The sequence below is a fragment of the Vulpes vulpes genome, chromosome 4, assembly GCF_048418805.1.
Source record: "Vulpes vulpes isolate BD-2025 chromosome 4, VulVul3, whole genome shotgun sequence".
Lineage (NCBI taxonomy): Eukaryota > Metazoa > Chordata > Mammalia > Carnivora > Canidae > Vulpes > Vulpes vulpes.
In genome coordinates, this window is record NC_132783.1 from 119,248,041 (window position 1) to 119,272,935 (window position 24,895).

Here is a 24,895-nt window from a genome sequence, read left to right on the forward strand (position 1 = left end):
ACATATATGAAACATACATTTCACAAAACCAGTTACCCTGTGTGCAATGCACTATGGTATTTTCTATTGCATTCTGTTTTCTTCTAGTTTATTCCATTAAGATTCAGGTTGCAATCCACTTTGATTTCACAATATATTTATGAATCAGAGCCGTTAGTGTAAAAAACACTGGTTTAAAGTGAGAATTAATATAAGAATTACTACTTGATGTTGGCAGATGTGTGTGTGTGTATGTGCGTGCATATGTGTGTGTGCACTTTTTCCTGGCAAATAGGCAACTCACACTGATTAGAATATTGAAAAGGAGGAATCCCCCAGTAAGACCACATCAGCTCTGAATCTCTTCCAATCTGTGGGATGTTGATGGTGGGTGGAAATTCCAATGGATAAAAAACTGACACCTTGAAAGATAAACCATAAATCAGAGGGAAGAGGAGCCAGGTTAAACAGTGTGCATAAATCCATGCAATGTGATTCCCTGATGTAGGATCTTCTGACTTTCTCTCTGAACAAATTCATGTATAGCCTATAATTGTAACTTTATGCTGTATTCCTTTTGAATAGTAAAGCACTCTTTTATAAAGAAAGACATTTATCCATGTGCCTCCAGCTGTGATGGGTAGCACGCAACAAAGTCAAAGGATGGCCTTATCTGATTCAACTTGAGTGGATAGTGGGGCAGCAGGGAAGTTGGAAAGGAGTGCTGTATGCCATATTTCTGGGCAGAGATAATTGGTGAAGTGGGTGGGTATGGCAGCATAGGGATGGAAATGACAGGAAAGGACAAACAATAATTTAGGAAAGCACTGAGGCAAAAATATGTTTTCCTTTTCATTTTATGCTGGAAAAAAATGGCCTTTGGAAATAAAAGCAGTAAACACCTAGGTTATCCAAGGCTGAACTTGAGTCTCATGGAAAATAGGTTCCTAGTAATGTCAGCAAGGCATGGAGTCTACCCAAGGGAAATGTAGTAAGAAAGTAGCTATTAGGACAGCCCCGGTGGCGCAGTGGTTTAGCGCCGCTTGCAACCCAGGGTGTGATCCTGGAGACCCTGGATGGAGTCCCACCTCAGGCTCTCTGTATGATGCCTGCTTCTCCCTCTGCCTGTGTCTCTGCCTCTCTCTGTCTCTATGAATAAATTAAAAAATAAAATCTTTTTTAAAAAAGTAGCTATTACCTGGTATATAAGACCGTGAACCTAAAGCAAATCGGAAGCACAGCTATCATAATCAGGATCCATAACCAGAGTGGGAGGATGTGCAAATCTATTTAATCTGGGATCATCTAAGCTGCACCTGTGCTTTTTAAAAATCCATAACTAGGATTGGTCAGAGCCTCATAACCTGGAGTGAAGCTAAACCTAATTAAGGGGGTCTAACATTTTCGCTAAGGAAAGAGAGCAGTTATTTGGATGAGAAGTGGGCAGTCAGGACTGTTATGGTCAACAGAGTAGGGTCAGACCTTGAAAAGCTGTGACATTAAGCTGGGAGTCAAGAGCACTGTAGGCCTAGCTTGTGATATAGAAGTTACCAGCAACCCTGATGATAGATGGTGAGATGCTTTGGAGAATAAGTTTTTGTGAAGATGTTTGAGATAACACGGGAACATCCAAATGGATGAAGCTAATAATGCTAATGGGACTTGAGGGGCTTCTGGAGTGCTGATAGTGTCTGGTTGCTCGGTCTGGGTGATGCTTAAATGGGTGTGTTGATATTGTGAAATTCTTCAATCTGTTATCTTCCAATCTGTGCAAGTTGCTTTGTGTATGGGAGGCATCAATGCTATTTTATATTAAAAGTCTTAGAAATACATTAAGGTTATAAAGATTAGTCAATAAAACTTGAGTATGTCAAAAAAAAAAAAAAAAACTTGAGTATGCCAAATAGTTTACAATGAAGAAGTAGGATTTATTTCAAGAATGAAAGGACAGTTACATATTAGAAAGGGTATTAGGGCAGCCCCCGTGGCACAGTGGTTTAGAACCGCCTGCAGCCCAGGGCGTGATCCTGGATTGAGTCCCACCTCAGGCTCTCTGTATAATGCCTGCTTCTCCCTCTGCCTGTGTCTCTGCCTCTCTCTCCCTCTCTCTCTTTCTCTATGTATAAATTTTAAAAAATCTAAAAAGGATATTAGTGTAATTTATTATATCAGTAAGTGAAAGGACAGTTACTATATAAATAATTGATAAATATTGAAAATGAATTGAATAAAATCTCTATATCTGAATATTCTTTGTAATAGGAAAACTGTCAAAGATAAAAAAGAGACTGTAAACGTTTGAAGTTGGTGAAAGTGCTGATGAGAACATAAACTTGTAGAACTTATAAACTCTCTCATGTGAGAGTTCATCATAAAGTTGTTTCCAGAAATATTCATAACAGGACTTTTTGTGATATTGCAAAATAGGAATCATCTTACAGAGAGTGGTCATATTTTGGTGTATCTGTGAATGAAAAAAAATAAGTAACTATTAAAAATAAGATTGTAAAAATATTTATTGACAGGGAAATATATCATCATATACTCTATGAAATATAAGTTTACACATTGTAGAATAAAGTAAATTTTAGTATAACATATAATGAAAATCATGTGTAATGTGGGTAAAAACAACTTTCAATAAAATTGTATGTAAGGGATCCCTGGGTGGCTCAGCTGTTTAGCGCCTGCCTTCGGCCCAGGGCGTGATCCTGGAGTACCGGGATGGAGTCCCACGTTGGGCTTCTGCACGGAGTCTGCTTCTTTCTCTGCCTGTGTCTCTGTCTCTCTCTGTGTCTCTCATGAATAAATAAAAAAAATCTTAAAAAAATTTGTATGTAAAAATATAATGACAAATTCTGAACTGTTAAAAATGGCCATTGCTATTTCTTAAGATTATGTATATTTTTGTATGTATTTTGAATTTGTGCCTTTTTATGTTTGTTTTCTGCATTGAAGAAGTATTATTGTGTAATATTAAAAGTATGACAATGGCTACCCTGTGTTTTTTCTTAGGAAGTAGGGAGGGTGTTGGATCAAAGAAAACTTTCATGTACAGAAGCAAAGGCCACAATTAAATTTTTTTTTTACTTGAATACAACTGACACACAATCTTACATTAGTTTCAGGTGTAAACCATAGTGATTTAGCATCTTTATATGTTATGCTGTGCTACTACAATTGTAGTTTCCATTTGTCACCGTACAACACTGTTACAATATCATTGACTCTATTCCCTATGCTTTACCTTTTATTCCCACGACTTATTCACTCCATAACTGGAAATATGTACCTTAGCACCTCCCTACCCCCATTTTATCTATTCCTCTTGCAACCATTAGTTTGTTCTCTGTATTTATAAGTGGATTCTTCTTGTTGCTTGTTTATTCATTTGTTTTGTTTTTTTTAGATTCCATATATGAGTGAAATCATATAGTATTTGTCTTTCTCAGTCTGACTTATTTCTCTTAGCATAATACCCTCTAGGTCCATCCATGGCAAGATCTCACAAATGACAATGGCAAATGGCAAGATCTCATCCTTCTTATGGCTGTATAATACTCCATTTTATTATATTTTTATATGATATATATATATGATATGTATATATCACATCTTCTTTATCCATTCATCTATCAGCTCTCACTTCAGTTACTTCCATATCTTGGTCATTGTACATAGTGTTGCAATAAACACCGAGGTGCATATATCTTTTTGTTTTTTTTAAATTTAAATTTAATTAATTAACATATAGTGTATTATTAGTTTCAGAGGTAGAGTTTAGTGATTCATCAGTTGCATATGTTACCCAGTGCTCATTACGTCAAATGCCCTGCTTAAGGCCCATCACCCAATTACCCCTCCCCTCCTGTCCACCTCCCCTCCAACTACTCTCAGTTCATTTCCTATAGTTGAGAGTCTCCTATGGTTTGTTTCCCACTCTGATTTCATATGATTGTTTTGAATTAGTGTTTTCATTTTCTTTGGGTAAATATCCAGTTTAATATCTTAACCAATGAGTTGCATAACCTTTGACTGTAGTCAAAAGGAATGTGGCTGTCTCCTTGTGGGTGGATGTTAGTGAAAGATCAGTCCTGCTCCAGTCTTGATAGAACAGCTTCAAAAATTATCAACACTTCCCTTTTATATCCTCCTGGGAGTACTAAGAGTCACCAGGAAGAACTCAGATGAGGGCCTGACTTTAGTTTCCTTAGTACATGTTATCATACAGAATTCATGGAAACACAGGTTCCCACATAAAATCACTTAGACTCCTAAGAATCATAGTCAGTATAAAAAACCAGAATACTATAAACCAATAGAAACACTTATTCTAAAATAAGTATAACTTAAATAAGTATAATTTGCTTGTATTTTTAAATATATGTAGAACTTTAGATCAAATAAACAAAATAAACTCTCTTTTTAAGCACACAGGGAACATTTAGAAAACTAGACTATCTTTTAGGTAATAAAGGAAGCCTCAATAAATTCCAAGGCATCACAGACTGTGTATTCTGAAATACATATGGTAACATGTACTATCCATATGCTTGCAAATTAACACATATTCTCTGAGTTAATAAGAGAATACTGATGGGGATTGCACTATATTTAATACTTATGAAAAAGAAAATACTCATATTAATGTAAGAAAGCCATTGTAGCAAATAATCCTAAAATGCACAATGGCTCAACATACACAGTAGATATATATTCTTTTCCATATAAACAATTAAAAGTGGTTGCAGATGTTGGGGAAGTAGTATTCTCGTCCATACAATTATTCAGAGAGATGAAGTGGAGGCCCTTCAATCTTCAAACAGGTGACTTTCACGGTACTGCATCATGAGAAACAATATTACTCATTATCAGAAATACAAAAATTATTTTTTAAAAGACTTTATTTATTCAAGAGAGACACAGAAAGAGAGGCAAAGACATAAGTAGATGGAGAAGCAGGTGCCTTGAGGAAAGCCTGGTGTGGAACTCGATCCTGGGACTCTGGGACCATGCCCTGAGTCAAAGACAGACACTCAACCACTGAGCCATCCAGGCATCCCAAAGATACAAAAATTAAGCAACAATGATATATCACTAAACCTCACTAAGTGGCTAAACGCAAAGATTGGTAAAGCCAAAGCTTGGTGAGGAGATGTGGAAAATGGAAAACTTGTACATTACAGTTGTGAGTGTAAATGGACTCAATTCAATTGGGAAGATGTGTTAACTATTAATGCTGAAAAATACACCAGGATGGAATAATTGCACAGCAAACCTGACAGCATTTGTGCACTAAAACTCATAACCAGAAATGTAGGACACAAATTTATTCACAATGGCCAAAACCTACAAATAATCTAAGTGTTCTTCACTGTAAAACAGATAAAAACATTAATTATACTCATATAGTAAATACAAAAATAGCAGTAAAAGATGAGTTACCGATACATACAACAGCATGATGAATCTTACAAATACAAAGATGAGTAAATGAAACCAAAAATAAAAGAGGACATGCTGTACAATTCCTCTTACAGAAAGTGCAAAATGGGCAGAAACAAACTATGGTATTTGATGCCAGGATAGTTGTTATCCTAGGAGTTAGTAGTAGAGAATAAAAGTGGGGAGGGCTTTAGGGATTCTGGTAACATTTTGGTTCTTGAACAGGGTGCTGAATACATGGATACTGTAGAGGCCACTGGTGTGTGCTTCACCCAGATTCCATTTACCAATTGAATCTTTACTCCTATTTCCCAGATTTCATATACTTTGCTCATTATGACTTGCATCACAACCTTCTTTAGAGTACTACCTGTACTAGATACTAGTGCTATTTTGTCTGGATGTTCCAAAAGCCAAGTGCTAGGAATTTACATTTCCTTGTAGCAATCTCTATGTAGTGAGTGAGTAATGCTGCAGGAGAACGGCAGCACGGATTTCTTGCCTTGCTGCAGAACAAACTTTGCTGTAATTTACACTCCTCATGGAATGAAGCTACCTCTGGAAATTCACATAAAATTGCATCTTTGCTCTACTTGTTTCTCCTCCTTATTCAACAACTCCACTCCTTAACTCATATCTTCCGGGGGCATTTCTTCAATAAACACTAGTAAATGAATCAACATATTAAGATCTTCCTGAAAGGCAAGCCTATGACAGTAGGTGCCATCATGATTATAGGGAGTAGATTATAAGGATGTGATTCTAGAGTTGGATATCTGGCCCACCAAATGGCACTGAATATCTTGTGCCTGGTAGCAAATAGTGTTGGTGTCCCATGGCATGCTCTAACAATGTAATTTTAAAGTTTTCCTCCGTGTTGAGTGTGGCAAGATAGAGATGGAAGGATGTGCCCTGGCTTATGTGATGTCTTTGATGTTTGGGAGGCATAGGAAAATTGTAGTTATGACTCTGATATTGGGTGTTGGTATTAAGTCTCATCAATACATGAAGGGAGAAAACATTAGGTTCAGGTTGGTCAGTAGCTAATTTAAAGAAAAGTTTAGGGCCAGAGATCATCCGCTGTCATTTTAAAAAAAACTGTCTCCTGCAACTGAAAGATCAAGATAATAACCCAGCATAGAGCTTAATTGTGACAGAGAAGGCAATGTGGCACTGTAGGGCCACAAGCACTTACTCATGCAACTTACTTGTGCCTTCAGGACTTGCTCAAGTTGGATCTTGTATATGCAGTTTCCATGTCTTGATGATGGAGAAACTTCCACTCCGCTTTAAGGACATTAATATCATTCCATGGGATGATAATTTGAATACATATATATGTATTTACATATAATAATATTTATATATTATAATATTTATAAATACATATATGTTTTTAGTTTTTGTTTTGCTTCTGCCCCACCTCCATCTCCTACATTCATGTCTCCCTATATATACAACTAGGTAAAGAGCCCTGGTTTTTTTTAGTGTATTTATTTACACTACTTTTTTTTTAGTGTATTTATTTACACATACTTTATTATTAAAAACGATGAGAAATTAAATTTTTATGTGAACATTTATTCTACAATAGAGAGAGAAAAATAAATGGCAAGCTAGACCCCTCAATAACTACAGATTATAAAGATCAAGTATTGTCTTAGGATAACTACATACTGGTGAAGTACATTAAATGCTTCAGTGGATCTGAAACATTTTGCAGTAGATCAGATCCAGTGAACTCATTTAAAGTATTTTGCCATTTTTTCTCTATTTTTTAGAATACAATTTATGTGGCATTTAAATGGAACTGTTATGTGCTTTCCATACTCTTAGATTTGGAGAAATGTTCTGACTCTAATCTGTGAGGTTATGTATTTTCCTGGTCAAGAGCCTTATTGCTCAGAATGAAGTCATCATGTCAGTGATAAAGCACCCTGAGGTGAATTATTGCTTTCATAAAATCAATGTTATGGAACAAAGATTTATGATTATATTTGTTAATTACAATGTTTTATGGATTGAGAGGAAAGAAATTCCAAGGAAGAAATGTCTTTGATACTGGTGATAGTTCAAAAGAGTGACTATGGATCGTATCCATAGTCATCCCATCAACCATGGGAAGGGGTCAATATCAAGAGGGTTTGTTGAATTCAGACATGATTGAGTATCTAAGAGTCATCCCATCAACCATGGGAAGGGGTCAATATCAAGAGGGTTTGTTGAATTCAGACATGATTGAGTATCTAAGAGTATTAAAAATCTATGTCTCAATTTCTGTTCAGGGTCCTGGAAGCCAGAAAGTCCTCACAAAATTCCAGAGCCCACTATAGCATAGAAGTGATGGGTAGACCCTCCCCTGTATGGAGTGTCTAGATTGATGGACCTGAAGGTAGGCTTAAAGTATCACTGTGCACATCAGTGGGCATTAGAAGCACCCAAACATTATCTCCATTTGGTAAAGAGTGGTGAGGATCAGAATAGAGAGCCAGTGGATACGGTCTCAGCCAGGACAAAGGTATAACTTCCATTTACATAATATACATTTTTAAGAATACTTTTAGGTCACAGCAATATTCAGCAAAAGGTAGAAACATTTCCCATATACTCCCTGCATTCACACCTGCCTAGCCACTTTCATTCTCAATGTCCCCAACCAGAGCAGTATCTTTGTTATGAAAACAAATACACTACACTGGTACATCATTATCACATAAAGTCTGTAGTTTACTTTGTGGGTTCATTCTTGGTGTTGTACATTGCATGTGTTCAGACATCCAAATGAGTGTGAAGTGGTATCTCATTGTGATTTTATATTTTTCTGATTATTACTAATGATGTTTATTATGTTTTCATGTGCTTATTGGCCATTTCCAGATCTAATTGACGAAATATCTGTTCAGGTCATTTGCCCATTTTTAAAATGGGTTTCTTTGTCTTTTTTTTTTAAATAAGACTTTTTTTTACAGAGCAATTTTAGGTTCAGAGCAAAATTGAGAGGAAGGTGCATTTCCTATGCCTCCCAAACATCAAAGACATCACATAAGCCAGGGCACATCCTTCCATCTCTATCTTGCCACACTCAACACGGAGTAGTTATGACTCTGATATTGGGTGTTGGTATTAAGTCTCATCAATACATGAAGGGAGAAAACATTAGGTTCAGGTTGGTCAGTAGCTAATTTAAAGAAAAGTTTAGGGCCAGAGATCATCCGCTGTCATTTTAAAAAAACTGTCTCCTGCAACTGAAAGATCAAGATAATAACCCAGCATAGAGCTTAATTGTGACAGAGAAGGCAATGTGGCACTGTAGGGCCACAAGCACTTACTCATGCAACAGGTTCTGTGCTCAAATGGGGAGTCTGCTGGAGATTCTATCTCTCTCCCACTTCTCCCCCTGCTCACTCCTATCTCTCTCAAATAAATAAATAAATCCAAAAAAATTCCAGTGACATTTTACACAAAAATAGAACAAACATTCATGTGGAGCCATAAGTGACTCCAAAAAAAAAAAAAAACAAATCTTGAATAAGAAGAACAAAACTGTATGTATCATTCACCCTGATTTCAAATGCTATTGCAAAACTATAGTAATGAAAACATATAGTAATTTATAGTATTGGCATGAAAACACACATATATCAATAGAACAGAATAGGAGGCCCAGAATAAACCCATGCATGTATGGCCAATTCGTTTATGACAAAAATATACAATAGGGGAAAGAAAATACAAGAAATAAAGAACAGTCTCTTCAAGAAAAGGCATTGGAAAAATTGGACAGCCACATGGAAAAGAGTGAAAATGGATTGGTATACCACACACAAAAATTAACTCAAACTTCAATAAAGACTTGAATGTAAGACCTGAAACCATAAAAGTCCTAGAAGACAATGTGGGTGGTAAGCTCTTTAGCATGGGATTGATGATATTTTTGAATCTGACACCAAAAGCAGATTCAATAAAAACAAGAATAAGCAAGTGGGACTACATCAAACTAAATAGCTTCTTTACAGCAAAGGGAACAATCAATAAAATGAAAAGGAAATCTACTAAATGAAGAACATCTTTTAGCATTTCCTGAATGCAGATCTGCTGAAAATAAAATTCTTAAAATTTTTGTTTGGGTCTGTTTAATTTCAGCTTCATTTTTGAATAACAATGGGTTTTACTTGACATTCTTGATTAATAATTTTTCCCTTGAGCACTTTGCATGTTATCCCACTATCTTCTAGCCCCATTGTTTCTGCTGCGAAGTTAGCCATTAATCTTATTGAATGTTGCTTCTAAGTATCATTTTTCTTGTCTTTTATTTTTTCCTTGTCTTTGACTTTCAGCATTTTTACCATGATGTGTATATTTGTGGTCTCTTTGTAGTTTATCCTACTTGGTATTTGTTGAGCTTCCTTGATGTTTAGGTTGTTTTCTTAACCAACTTGGGCAGTTTTCAGACTCTATTTCATCAGTTTTTGTCTCCCTCCCTCTCCTCTCCTCTAATATTGCCATTATACAACTGTTAGTGTGCTACATTGCGTCCCACATTTCTCCATTTTTTAAATTTCTTCTTTTCTCTTGCTTGCATAATGTGTATTGATATATCTTCAAATTCACTATTTCTTTTACCAGTTCAAATCGACTATTGTTCCCTTCTATTGAGGGTTTTTTTTTTATTTTTTGCTTCAAGAGCCTTTAATTTCCAGAATTTCCATTTGCCTCTTTCCATTGATATTCTTTATTTGAGGTGGCATTGTTTTCATACCTTCTATTACTTCTTTAATCAAAGTTTTCCTTAGTTCTGAAATATTAATAATGATGCTTTAAAATTTTCTGGTTAAATCCAACATCTGGTCTCTCTCATAGGCAATTCTGTTGCCTGCTTTTCTTCATTGTGATGGCTTGTGCCTCCCTGTTTCTTTGCATATCTCCTAATTTTTGTTAGAAACTGAACATATAATGACTCTAGTGTTTCTGGGTACTGCTTCCCCCCACGAGGACTGTTTCTTCTTATTTGCTTGTTTATTTTTTTAGTGATAGGCTGAGTAGTTGTAGTGCCATTTACTCCCCTGTTTCTTCCTAAATATTGTCTTTGATGCTGCTTTTTAAAGAGGCACAACTTTGGGAATGCCTACAGTTGCCTTGAAAGACAGTGGTACAGATTGGGCCTCTCTCACTCTGTCTCTGAATAGACCATCTGTTACACTCCACTAATTGCCAGCAGATCACTCTACTGTTTACAACAATGTCTCAGGACATAAATACCTCTACAAACTAATCTAATTGTATTTCCTTGGGTGGAATAGTCTTGAGGCCAGTGTTTTATATTTTTTCTTACCACAGGAAGGCTCCTCCAAGCTATCTTATTCCTGATTTGCCTCCTGCAAACTAGCTAACCTGTAGTCTATGCAGTATCTTCGTTAAGTCCATAAATCTTTTCCTAATTCCCCTCACAATAACCTTTGTGCTTTTTGAAAGAGCTCTGGGGTTTAAATTTCTTCATGCTCTATTGTAAATGAAGTCAGTTCCTTTGGGAAGAGATCTGGAGCTATCTGTTTTATGGTCTTCTTCTCCTCCAAGGCAAAACCTCTGATCCAAGGCTTCAGAACTAGGTGTGAAGACAATGACAAGCTTTTCTCTAAGTGACACCCATTCTGTAGCACCTGACCACTCAGTGGTCACTCAATCACTCAGCAGTAGCCTCAGGTTCACTTTGTTTGCCTCTCCTGGTGTAGGACTATTACTTCATGAATTGGGAGAAGGACCATAGGTATGCAGTATCCACCATAAGCCACACCCAAGGCATAGCCTCAATATATATATATATATTCATATATATATATATATCATATATATATAATATATAATCATATATATATATATATAGTGGAAGGTGGAAGAGGAAGCCCCCAATTCTAGGATTTACTCACTCAGGAATTAAACCCAGCAACAGACAGATGGAAGTAAGAAGAGAAATTCTAAAGGCCTGCTCTTCCTTGGAAGAAAACCCTCCAGCTTGGAGCTGGGTAAAGAGATATTCTTGTGTTCTTGGATAAAGCAGTCTGGAGTGGAGTCTCCATCTTATTGACTCAGGAAAGGGAAAGGGAGAAGCACTTTGCTTTAAATACTGCAGACTTTTGCCTTTCCTATGAGTTTTTATAGATGTTTTTAGTAGATAAATCTTCATTTGCTCTTTGCCCTTAAGACCATTTTCATAGACTTGATTTAAAAAATTTTTTACCACTTTCACTGGAGAATGGGTCAGCAGAATTTCTCATGCTATCATTCCAGAAGTTTAATGCACTTTATTTTTTCATGTGGATGCAAAGTACTGTCTGATATCACTTTCTTTCATCTAAAAATACTTCCATTAATGTTTCTTATAAGTCAAGACCAAGGTCTTATAGTAACAAATTATATTAGTATTTTTCTCTCTGAAAATGTCTTTAGTTTTGCCTTCATTTTGTTAAGATTATTATTCGGGGTATAAGCTTCTTGAGTGAAGTTTGTTTGTTTTTTTTTTCCTTTTAGTAACTGCAATATGTTAAGCCAACACCTTTGGCCTCCATATTTTCTTTTCTTTTCTTTTCTTTTCTTTTCGTTTCTTTTCTTTTCTTTTCTTTCTTTCTTTCTTCTTTTTTTTTTTTTTTAAAGATGTTATTTATTTATTTATTTATTTATTTATTTATGAGAGACACACAGAGAGAGGCAGAGACATAGGCAGAGGGAGAAGTGGCTCCCTGCAGGGGATGTGGAACTCAATCCCATGACCCCAGGATCATGCCCTGAGTTGAAGGCAAATGCTTAATCACTGAGCCACCCAGGTGTCCTTGACCTCCATATTTTCTGATGGGAAGTTAGCTGTTAATTATATTTTTGTCCTTCTATATATGATGAGTCATTATTTCTTTTGCTGCTTTTAACATGCTTTCTTTATCTTTGGCTTTCAGTATTTTGATTGTCATGTGTCTGGATTTGGATTTTTTTTTGTATTTACTCTAATAGTAGTACACTGTCTTAGATATGTAGAATAGTGTTTTTAAAATAAAATCTGAGAATTTTTCAGCTTTTAGAAAAACAATAATGTTTTTCTGCTCTTTTCTCTCTCTTGTATTATTCTGCTACTCCTATTATGCATATGTTGGTGCATTTAATGGTGTTCAAGATTTCTTTGACATTGTGTTCAATTTATCTTGTTTTATTTTCTGTTCTTCAGATTTTTTACTGCCTATTAATCTAACCTCTGTTCACTGATACTTTCTTCTGCTAGCTCAAGCCTACTGTGAACTTTTAAGTTTTGGTTATTGTACTTTCAATTACAGAAATTCCATTTATTTATTTCAAATAAGTTTGTATCTTCATGATATTCTCTATTTGATGAAATATTGTCATGCCATTCTTTAATTCTATAAATACAGTTTTTTTTAGATCCTTCATTATATTATAAAAGCTACTTTGAATTTTTTTCTTAGGTCCAACATCTTAGCCCCTCAAAGAGAATTGCTATACTTGCATTTTTTTCAATCACTATGTATGGGACATACTTTCCTGTTTCTTGAATTTCTCATATATTTTGTTGAAAAATGAGCATTTTAGTAGTATTTTGTAGTGACTCTTTATGATGATTTTCCCCAACTAAATTCCTGGTGTCTGTGCTATTGTTTTTGGTTTTTGTTCTCTTTATGTGTCAGTAAATTCACTTTCCCTTGAAGTATGGAGTCTGATATTTCTAAATTCTGAGCTTCTTCCATGCTAAAAGTTACTGGTTGGCTTAGGGTGACAAATGCAATCCTCACACACAAGTATGGACAGATCTAATATTTTAACTCCAATATTTATGACAAACGTGTAAAATAGGAGTTATGATTCTCATATTTAAAATAAGGAAAATGGGGATCCCTGGGTGGCGCAGCGGTTTGGCGCCTGCCTTTGGCCCGGGGCGTGATCCTGGGGTGGCGCATGGAGCCTGCTTCTCCCTCTGCCTGTGTCTCTGCCTCTCTTTCTCTCTCTCTGTGTGACTATCATAAATAAATAAAAATTAAAAAAATAAAAAATAAAAATAATAAAATAGGGAAAATGTGCATTATAAAGTCTGGGTGTTGAGTTCAGGTTATCCATTGGTTGATGAGATTTGAATTGATCTCCCAAAGCTCTTTACACTGAATCAGTTTGTAAAGCTGATTGGTTAGTTAGGAAGAAAATAAGTGAAAAATTTCTCCCTTATATGAATAGCCTTTAGTGTCTGTCACTTACCTCTGGATAAGATCAAATTATTTATCACATAATTTAGGGTAATGCCTCATCTGGTTTCAACTTTAATCTCCAGATTTTTTTCTCCTATTCTAGCAATTTATATGTTGTGTTTTCTCCTAGGTTGTGCCTGAGTCTCATCTTGGAACTTTTAAGACATAGTAATGCCTAGGATTCACTATTAATAATTGTTCATAATCTAGATAGTAGAATGGTGCATCTTCAGGCTTTAGAATTTCTCCAGATGATTCTAATATTCATCTAGCTTTTCTTAAGTTTCAAAGTTTAGAGTCTTGTTGAATTTGCATTTCCAAACTTTTTTTTCTTTTTCTTGCTTGATTCTCCTGTTCTTTTTCAACTCACTTACTTGAAATATTTTCATGTTATCTTCCCTATCTTAAAATCTATATTTATACACATTTCTTTCTTTTCTCCTCATATTTTGAGTATATTAGATTACATTGTCCCAAACCTCCTGCTGAGGGAAGATCTATTGAGAAGTATTTGTGAAGCATCTCTCCTGATGTACGGTACAGCTCCCAGGGAGGACACAGAATGCCTCTTTCTCTTATCTGCTCTGAGCTATCTGTATTACTCCATCAATCTCATCACTCACATCTCAATAAAAGACACTTAGTTAGATGGAGATGGATGGTTGGAGGGAAAAGGTGAACATAATAGCCACTGTTGCTTTACTCATTATCTCTTTGCGTGAAGTATGGCAAACAGAGAACTTAGGGAGGTAGCCCCAGGGTGTAGCATTGCTGTGAGTCTTGCTCTGGATTGCTCCTTCCAGAAATGACTACCATTTTTCTGAAGAAAATACTGATATTGAAATATGCACATTTATGTGAAATGCAGCCAGGCTCCTTGTATGTTCTCTCAAAGATTTGGGAAAGTAATCAACTTCTTCTCTCGTGTTCACAGAGCACTTTCTATGGTCTTTTCTCTCAGATCTTTAGAACAGCTTTCTCTTGACATATTTCATGTTGAATTTTAGAGTTGGGAGAAAAATAGAACTAATAAGTTGGAGTAGTTACTTCATTATAAGGTAGGACACCATAAAATGTATCCTAAATTCTGTTAGCCTGTCCATAGGAGAAGGGCTATGTGTCTTGTCCCATTGTTGCAAACATCCAGAAGGGTTTCTTTTATAGAATCAATCAAATGACTCTGTTCTCCTTATGAATCAAAGTTATTTTCATCATCTTGGCCTTTACTCTTTTTTTTTCTGGTGCATATTTTTTCCAGTCCTGGGTAAAATACTTTGCATATCCTAGAAAAACAGGAAGCATTCTCCTGTAGCTTTGGAATGAAATGATTGTTTTACTGGGATTTTAATTCTTGGTAAAATGCCAGCACATATTCTAAAGTTATTTTAAACATCTCATCATTGAACTTTTTTTCATTTCCCATGTTAGAGAAGTTGAACAGAGTGGTGGGTTAGAATGACTGTAGTTCTTTATTCACCTGTAACTCAAGAACTTTAACCAAATTCTTTTCTCCTTTTGGGGCCCAGATTCCACTGTTGTTCTGTGCAAAATATAGAGAAGGAGTGATCTCTTCTAGATCTGGTATTCCTTGAAAATCTAATTTTTTATTTATCAGCTATGAGTCCCTGAAATCAAGGTCTTGTATAGGGAAAGAACTCATTTATACCTGAGGTGACCAGTTACCTTCCTTAAAGTTCAAGGTGTCTCCATAAAGTTTGGAAAAATGTAGCTGTTAGGTATTGAATAGAGCCCTGATATTGGAGCAGAATTTCTTCATATTTCAGTGACTTCACACAAGGCATTGTCTTATGTCACAACGAAACATCTATTTTATAGAGCTTTCTAAATTTTGTATCCTCAGACTCTTAGCTCTAGAGAACAATCTGATGGTTACCAGAGGGTGGGTGGGGGATGCGTGATATAGGTGTTGGGGATTAAGAGGCACTTGTGATGAAAACTGGGTGATGTATGCAAGTGTTGAGTCACTATACTGTACACCTGAAACTAATACTATGCTGTTTGCTAAATAACTGGAATTTAAATAAAATAAATCTTCAAGTAGGAGTTATTAAAAATAATATACGACACTATTTTTCACAGATATAGATTAACTTGGGGATTAATATTTTCCTAAAATTTGGAGACATTTGAAATTTTGTATTTTTGTTACTACCACAAAATTCTGACCTCATTAGTTGCAGTTGATATATGTGTAGCCTTTTTATTTTTTCAACTGTTCTTTGGTTGCAGAAACTGCTTTTTAAAAATCATCACATTTCAGACATCTGGTAAGTTATTATTGGTTCATTTGGAAGTTAAAGCATGTAAATTTTTAACCACTCTCAAGTTTTCAAATCATAACAAAGCTGACCAAGCGAGATGTACAAAAAAGAATTTTCCAAAAAGTAAAATTATGTGTGTATTATTATTATTCCAAGGTTAAGAAATAGAATCTAACAAGAAAATACAAGACCATTTAGCATAATCTATACAAGGTGATGGTCTATTTAGTCATCCCCAAATTCCAAATTATTCCATAGGTAGTTATTTGTTGTGCACAAAACTGAGAGATGTAAAAGTGTATTGACAGTAGATTTATTCACCCAACAACACAATGGGAAACAAATATCACATCAAATATCAGTTTGTAGAAGAATAAATAGTAATGATTTCTATGCATCTACATAGTGGAATATTAGGTAGGGAAATAAATAAACTACAGCTCTAAATATCAATATATATATTAAGATCACAGAAAATGTAAAAATAAAGACATGTAAGAAATGTATAGTTTGTTTTCTTTGCATATATTATCAAAATATCCAAAATTTTCATGAGCATATGCATTGTTTTGCTGTGGAATTCTCAAGGAAGATAGGGAATAGTAAATAGAAAATTCAATTAGGTGTCTTCCTGTGGTGTATGTAGGAGGAAGGAATGAGAAAGAGGTGACCTGGGAGGGGTGAGAATGGGAAGTTGGTTACATGATAAAAACAGTCAGCCAGTTGCATGGCCTTTCTTGGATTTTTATAACAATATTGGTAATGTTTTATTATTTATTGGAATGTGACTACATAGGTTTGTCTTTAAATCTAAATACAGATTATATTGATCCTTTTTTTGGATGTATGGCATTTCATATCTATCTTACACCATTCACAAAATAATCAACTCAAAATGGATTAAAAACTTAAAATGTAACACTTGAAACTGTATAACTCCCAGAAGAAAATATAAAGGATAAAAGCTTCATGACATTGGTCTCAGTAATGATTTCATTGATACGATACCAAAGGTACAGGCAATGAAAGCAAAAGTAGATGAGTGGGACTATATCAATGAAATAGCTTCTGTACAACAAAGGAAACTATCAATAGAATAAAAGACAACCTATAGATGGGAGAAAATATCTGTCAACCGTGTATCTGGTAAGGTGTTAGTTTCCAAAATAGAAAAGGAACTCCTTCAACTCAATGGCAAAAACCAAATAACCATATTTAAAAATGGCCAAAGCACTGGAAAAAAACAAATGTTTGTGAAGATGTGGAGACACTGGAACTCTTATACACTATTAGTGCTAGCATCTGAATGTGTCCTTCCCAAAATCTTGTATTGAAATCCTAACTCCCAAAGATGATGATATTCAGAGACAAGACTTTTGGTAGTTGCTTCAATAGTGCAGGTGGAACCCTCGTGAATAGAATTAATACCTTAAAAGAGAGGCTCTAGAGAGAACCCAAGCCCCTTTCCCCAGGTGAGAAGGCACAGTGAGAAGACACCAGCTAAGAAATAGGAAGAGAACATTCATGAGAATGCAATCATACTGGTGCCTTGACCTCAAACTTCTCTGCCTCCAGAACTATTCATTTTTTGTTATAAGCCACCCAGTTTGTGGCATTTTGTTATAGTATCCCAAATGGACTAAGAAAGTCAGTGAGAATGTAAAATGGTGTAACTATTATAGAAAACAGAATGAAGGTTCTTCAAAAAATTGAAGATAGAACTGCCATATGATCTAGCAATTCTACTAAGTAAATATCCTCAAGATTGAAGAAGGATCCTAAAGAGACACCTGCACTCTTGTGTTCATTGTAGCATTATTTACAATAACCAAAATATGGAAACAACCAAGTGTCCATCACAGACAAAAGGATGAAGAAAATATGGTATGCACATACTATGGAATTCTATTCAACCTTAAAATTATTTTTAAAAAAATATTTTATTTATTTATTCATGAGAGACACAGAGAGAGAGAGGCAGAGACACAGGCAGAGGGAGAAGCAGGCTCCATGCAGGGAGCTCGATGTGGCACTTGATCCCTGGTCTCCAGGATCACCCCCTGGGCCGAAGCCAGGTGCTAAACCACGGAGCCATCCAGCGTTCCCCTCAACCTTAAAACTAAAGGGAATGCTACAATTTGCCATATCATGGATGGACCTGGAAGATGTTAAATGAAATAAGTTAGTCGAAGAAGAACAAATATTGGCATGATTTCTCCTCTATGAATTATCTAAAATAGTCAAACTTATAGTAACAAAATAAAATGGTGGTTGTCAGGGGATTGAAGAGGGGAAACTGTTGCCCAATGGGTATAAAGTTAGAATTACACAAGATGGAAAAATTCTAGATATCTACTGTGGAACTTAGTGTTTACGGTAACAATATGGAATTGTGCACTTAATTTGTCAAGAAGAGTACATACCGAGAAGTGGGATTGCTCCAATTATGATAATTCTATTTTTATTTTTATTTATTTTTTTTCTATTTTTAATTTTTTGAGGAATACCCATACTATTTTTCCATCATTGGCTGTACCAATTTACATTCTTGCCAACAGTGGACAAGTGTTCCATTTTACTCCACAGTATTGCCAACCCTTACTGTTACTCTCGTGTTTTGAAGACAGACCTTCTAACAGGCATGAAGTAAAATCTCATTGTGGTTTTGATCTGCGTTACCCTGATGATGAGTGATGTTGAGCAGCTTTTTATGTATCTATTGGCTACTTGTGTGTTTTCTTTGGGAAAATGTCTATTTAGTTCCTCTGCCCATTTTTTAATCAGATGCCTGTGGGATTTTTTTTTTTTTTTTTTTTTTTTTGCTTTTTGTTGTGTTTTGGTTTTGGGTTGTTTTTTTTCTTGTTGTTTTGTTTTCGTTTTGTTTGTTTGTTTGTTTGTTTTTGCTATTGAGTTGCGCGAGTTCTTGTTGTATTTTAGACATTAACCCCTTATCAGATATATGCTTTCTAAATATTTTCTCCAATTCTATAGCATTATTCATGATAGCCAAGATACAAAAACAACTGTAGTGTCTCTCAATGGATGAATAGATAAAGATGTGCTGTGTATATGTGCAATGGAACATAATTCAGCCATGAGGAAGAAGGAAATTCAGTCAAATGTGAGAATATAGATGGGCCATGAAGGCATTGTGCTAAGTATAAGCCAGACAAAGACAAATACTGTATATCACTTAGATGTGGAAACTTAAAAAAAAATCCATACTCATAGAAATAGAGTAAAAAAAAAAAAAAAAAAAGAAAAGAAATAGAGAGTAGAATGGTAGTCATCAGAGCCTGGAGAGTGGGAAAAATGGAGAGATGTTAGTCAAAGGGCACAAACTTTCTGCTATGAGTAAGTTACAGAAATCTAATGTACAGCATGGTGACTATAATTATTGCTACTTATTATGCAATTGAAGGTTGCTAAGTGAGTAGATTTTAAATGTTCCCAGCACAAAAAAGAAAAGGAAATTATGTGATGGGATGAAGGTTAGATTAAGACTATGGTGCTAATCATTTTACAATATAAAAGTGTGTTAAATCAACACATTGCACAACTTAAAGTTAACAATGATATATATTAATTATGCCTCAAAAAATGTAAATATACACACACACACAAATACATATATATGTACCTTGTGCCAGTGTAAAATAAACTATGTGATCTTGTCCTCAGGGATCATCCAATCTGGGACTTCGTTGTCAGCTATGTCAAGGACACTCTGCTAGCACCCTGGATTCACTCTGCTGTGGAGGCAGGAGCTCAAAGTTGTCATTTATTTCCTATACTTTTCTAGACATCAATGTTTTTTAAAAGATTTTATTTGTTCATGAGAATACACAGAGAGAGAGAGAGGCAGAGGCACAGAAGCAGGCTCCATGCAGCGAGCCCAACGTGGGACTCGATCCCGGGTTTCCAGGATCATGCCCTGGGCTGAAGGCAGCGCTAAACCCCTGAGCCACCCGGGATGCCCACATCAATTTTTTTAAATAGACACTTTGAGAAAGCTATTTTAAATTAAATGGTCTATATTAAATAGCTACAGATTTTAAAATGTTGGTTACTTCCAGCAAATGCATCAACTGTGTTTTTAAATGGAAATTTCTAATTTAGTTTTTAAGTATATATGGTAAATTCATTGTTTCTGGTATACTGTCCTGAGATTTGACAAATAGTGGTCATGTAACCACTATCAAAATCAAGATGCAAAATCATTCTGTGACCATTCCCACATTCCTTTGTGCTGCCCTGAGAAATTTTATGGCCCTTAAGATACTGCCTGTTTTCTGACAAGGCAATTTGCTTTATTATTTTTTAATATTTTATTTATTTATTCAGAGAGACACAGAGAGAGAGGCAGAGACACCGGCAGAGGGAGAAGCAGGCTCCCTGCAGGGAGCCCGATGTAGGACTCGATCCCAGGACCCAGGTACCCAAGGCAATTTGTTTTATTTATTTATTTATTTATTTATTTATTTATTTGGCAATTTGCTTTAAAGACAAACCTGGACTTATGTGCATTTGGAAAGTGAGGCAAAATATTACATAGAAAGCATCAATGAATCTGATTTTTCGGAATAAAAGAAATTTTTTTTACTTTATTAGTTTGGATAATGACATATCCCTTCCCATAAGAGGTACTCTAAGCATGTCTACCTTTGAATTCTTCAATGATTAAGTTCATTGGCTGCCCATGGTTTTCTTTTCTTTCTTCTTTTTTTAAAAATTTTATTTTTTTGAGAGACAGAGAGAGCACAAATGAGTGGAGGGGCAGAGGAAGAGGGAGAAGCAGACTCCCCGCTGAGCAGGCAGCTGGATGCAAGGCTGGATCCCAGAACCCTGAGATCATGACCTGAGATGAAGACAGATCTTAACTGACTCAGCCACGAAGTACCCCTGACCATGGTTTTTCAACTGTACCCAACAACATGTGATTACTAAACCTGACTCTGATTATTGGGCTTACAGTTTCTTTTGCTTCCTGGATATTAGGAATTACCTGATTCTACAGAATCCAATGGTTAATTCTCCTGCCTATATTGGTCTCCCTATATTTGGTATTTTGCCTCCAGTATCTCACAGGATCTCCTAATATGGAATATTGGAGAGGAAACATAAATAAACATGTGGTCAGTGTTTTCCAGCAAGAGTTAATATTCAGACCTAATATTGGACCTAACAGACACAATAGGCAGCATGTCAAAAGTTCACATATTGCCAGTTTAAATAAGTTGTCTCACTTGTACATGCCGTGTATGACAAGAGGTTCCACCAAGGAGTCTCCAAATTTTTCATTTTGCAGAAGAGAAAATCACAATGAATTTTATTAATTAGAAAAGAATAGTTTCTTCACACATTCAGGACTCACATAGGGAATAAACCATGTTTATAGACAAAAATTCATAAGAGTAAAAAAAATAGAAATTGTGGTCTTGTTAACTTAAAATTTTCACGTGATTCCCAAATGAAGAAATTCTGTAACTGAAAGAAATCATCCAAATATATGTATTTTATATGTGTGTATGTATATATATTTATTTTTTAATATTTTATTTATTTATTCAGGAGAGGCACAGAGAGAGAGGTAGAGACATAGGCAGAGGGAGAAGCAGGCTCCCAGTGGGGAGCCCAAGGCGGAACTCGATCCCAGGACCCTGGGATCATGCCCTGAGCGGAAGGCAGATGTTCAACCACTGAGCCACCCACACATCCCTATGTGTAGTGTATATTTAAATGTGTGTGTAGAAACATGAATATTTCAGAAGACATTTGGAGAGGTGAGGATAAACAGTCATGTTTGTAATCTATCTTTTTCATAGTAAAAGACTACAAGTGTGCTGGAGAGTAATTTGCTCTTATCTATAAATTTTAAGCTGCATTTATTATTTGACTCAAATGCAACTTCTAAAAGTCTAGAAAAAAATTGAATGAGCATAAAATGACCTGTATAATCATATTCAATACAACACCTAGCAAAAGGATTTAGCAATACCTTAAAAGGAATTGTGTATACTCGTATATATTTATATGAAGATATATCATTGACTGTTAAATGAAAAAAGAGAGAAATATCTTTATTCTCCTGTTTCTATTTTTATCTATCCATCCATCATATATTTATCTGTATCTATCTATTATCTATCATCTTTAAGACCAATATCTTCAAATCTTTCTCAGCTCTGTCTTCATAAGACCTTTTTTCTGTGTCTGCATCAAATTTCTTTCTGTCTCTCTTTTATAGAAATCCTTGTGATGACATTTAGGGCTCACCAAGATAATATATGTATTTAGATATGTATACATAGATATACACATATGTATATGGACTATGTGCAGTATACGTACGTATGCATAGTACATAGTATGTATACATATGCTATGTATGTGTATATGTACATAAGTATATATGCATCTATATATGTAGATGTAACATTAACACATATTATTATATATAACATGTGTTATTATATATATTATATATATGTACCCTCTGTCTGCTTCTCTTCCTCTTTCTCTGTATCTATCATGAATAAAATATTTAAAAATATAGATATATACACGCATATAGATACACACATACATACAAGTGCATATATTTATATATACACGTATGTATATATTTGTGTGAGATTTTAGTATAGTTGTATATTAAATATCTGTACATATATGCATATATTCAAACATTTGTGCATATTAAACATTTTCTAGAAAGATAGATATCCATTAAATAATCCATACATTTAACATTCTCTTTCGTGACTAATTTAAAAAACTCATAGCCTGTTGCGCACCATAGGCAGTGTCTCCTGCTCTTAACCTCAATACGTGTAAGAGAACTTCAGTTTAATTTCTCCACAAATGTGCCAAAAGGATTTGCCTGCATAAATATCTCTGATGGTGTCTATGTAAATATTTCAAGGAACTAATGTAAACACAATAGTCACTTTAATTTGATAAAGGTACATTTTTTGCACTTATCAGATTTTGTACTCTCCCATTAAGTTGGCATGGGGCAATGCTAGATTCAAAGATTCTTTACTAAATCTTGGCTTTCTTCACTGATAAAAAAAAAAGGCAGGTTAGATTAGGGTGACAAATATAAGTCTGACACATAGCCTATGCACAGACTTTTAATATTTTATCCTTAATATTTATGACAAACCCATGAGACAGAAATTATTCTCACATTTAAAATTAGGAAGTTGTGGATTAGAAAAGGTCTGAATATTGTGTCAAGTTTACTCAATGGTAGATGAGATTTGAATCAGAACTTTCATCTGCCAAAGCTCTTACCGCTGAGCCATATTGTAAAGAAGATTAGTTAAATAGCTCTGATTAAATCTCTTCCTACTTCAAATCCTATAGGGTCTTCCACTTAACTTTGAGGTAAAGATCAAATTATTCATCATATAATTCAGGGCACATGCATTCCTCTAGCCCAGGTCCCCAAAGTGGGTCATTCCAATGCTTATCTAGGAGCTTTTTGAACATTTCAGGTTGTGAATTTGTACTATAGTTTTACGAGATGTTCCCATTAGGGGAAATTGGTTAAAAAGAACATGAGAACTCCGTGCATTAGTACTTAAGATAAGGTTTTAGGAGAATCTCCATTGATCTCAAAATAAAAAGGTTAATACAAATCAAACCTCCAGGTAAGTTTGATGTGCTTTTGGTACCGCAAAATACTAAGAGTCTAGGTTATGTGGCCAATTACAGTTCCCAAAACTCTTTCTTCTCTTCTTGTTTTTCTTTTTAAATATTATTTATTTATTTATTCATAAGAGACACAGAGAGAGAGGTAGAGACATAAGCAGAGGGAGAAGCAGGATCCATGCAGGGAGCCCAATATGGGACTCGATCCCAGGACTCCGGGATCACGCCCTGAGCCAAAGGCAAACACTCAACTGCTGAGCCATCCAAGCATCCCTTTCTCTTCTTGTTTTGATTCTCCTTTTCTTCCCAACTCAATAGCTTGGAAAGCTTTCATATCTCTTCTCTACCTTGTTTTCAAAGCACTATTTCCAACTCTCCTCCCCATACTTCTGTATACATCTGATCAAACTGTCCCAAATCTGCTGCTTAGCGAAGATCTATTGATAATCCATTTGTCAATCTCACAAAGAATCTTTCATGGCTATTTTAGAGCCTCTAGGCAGAACACAGAGTACCTCAGCATCTTTCCTGCCATCTCACCTCCATTAAGCTCCTCACTACCAAATCAATAAAGGAGATTCCTCAGCTGGATGGAGATAGTTGAGAAGTAAAGGGAACCAAATAGGTACAGTCCCTACCCCACTTTCCATTGTGTCAGGTGGATCAGACAGGGCTTCTGTGAAGGTAGCTATGATGGGAGGCCTGCTATAGGTCAGTCCTTCCTGAAATAATGGTTTCTATTTTCTGATGAAAAACTTAAAATTCTGAAGTACATATTTCTGTAAATGCAGCATGCCTCCTTGTGGGCTGAGCCAAGTTGGAAGAATAATAAGCTCCTACTTAAATATGCACAGAGGATTTGCCTGGTGTTCAAGTCCACACAAGGTCTTCTGTGTATGTCTTGATACTGTGGGTTGGGGAAAGTCTGCTCTAAGTAGAAATCTAGGAAAGTGGAAAAACTTCACCTATAAGAAAGTTTCATTTGGAAATGGGCAGTTTGTCCCTGTGCCATATGTAATAACGTCTCTGTGGGTTTCTTCCATAGACTTGGTAAAATGTCTTTCTTCTTGACATGGATCAAAGCTATTTTTATCACTGTCTTGGCATTTCCTCATTATTCTGGTGAGTACATTTTCAGTCCTGGATGAAGCATTTCATGTATCTTAGAAATGCAGCAAACAATTGCTATTATCTAGAAATGGAGGAGTTTGATTTTTCAGATTTATAAATCTTAAACTGGCAAAATGAAACAGAGTATGTTAGAAATACCTTTTAAAATTGTGTCAGTGGGTT

The 24,895-nt window shown here is 35.4% G+C and overlaps 1 protein-coding gene across 1 annotated transcript in view; it reads left to right on the forward strand.

The window, feature by feature from the left end:
* LOC112927583 (sperm-associated acrosin inhibitor-like) overlaps positions 1-24,895 on the forward strand; it is a 124,481-nt gene that overhangs the window by 83,330 nt on the left and 16,256 nt on the right. The window contains exon 2 of the mRNA XM_026009019.2: positions 24,648-24,724. Within this exon, the coding sequence (XP_025864804.1) occupies positions 24,658-24,724 (67 nt within the window). The 5' untranslated portion in view covers positions 24,648-24,657. The remainder of the gene's footprint in view (positions 1-24,647; positions 24,725-24,895) is intronic.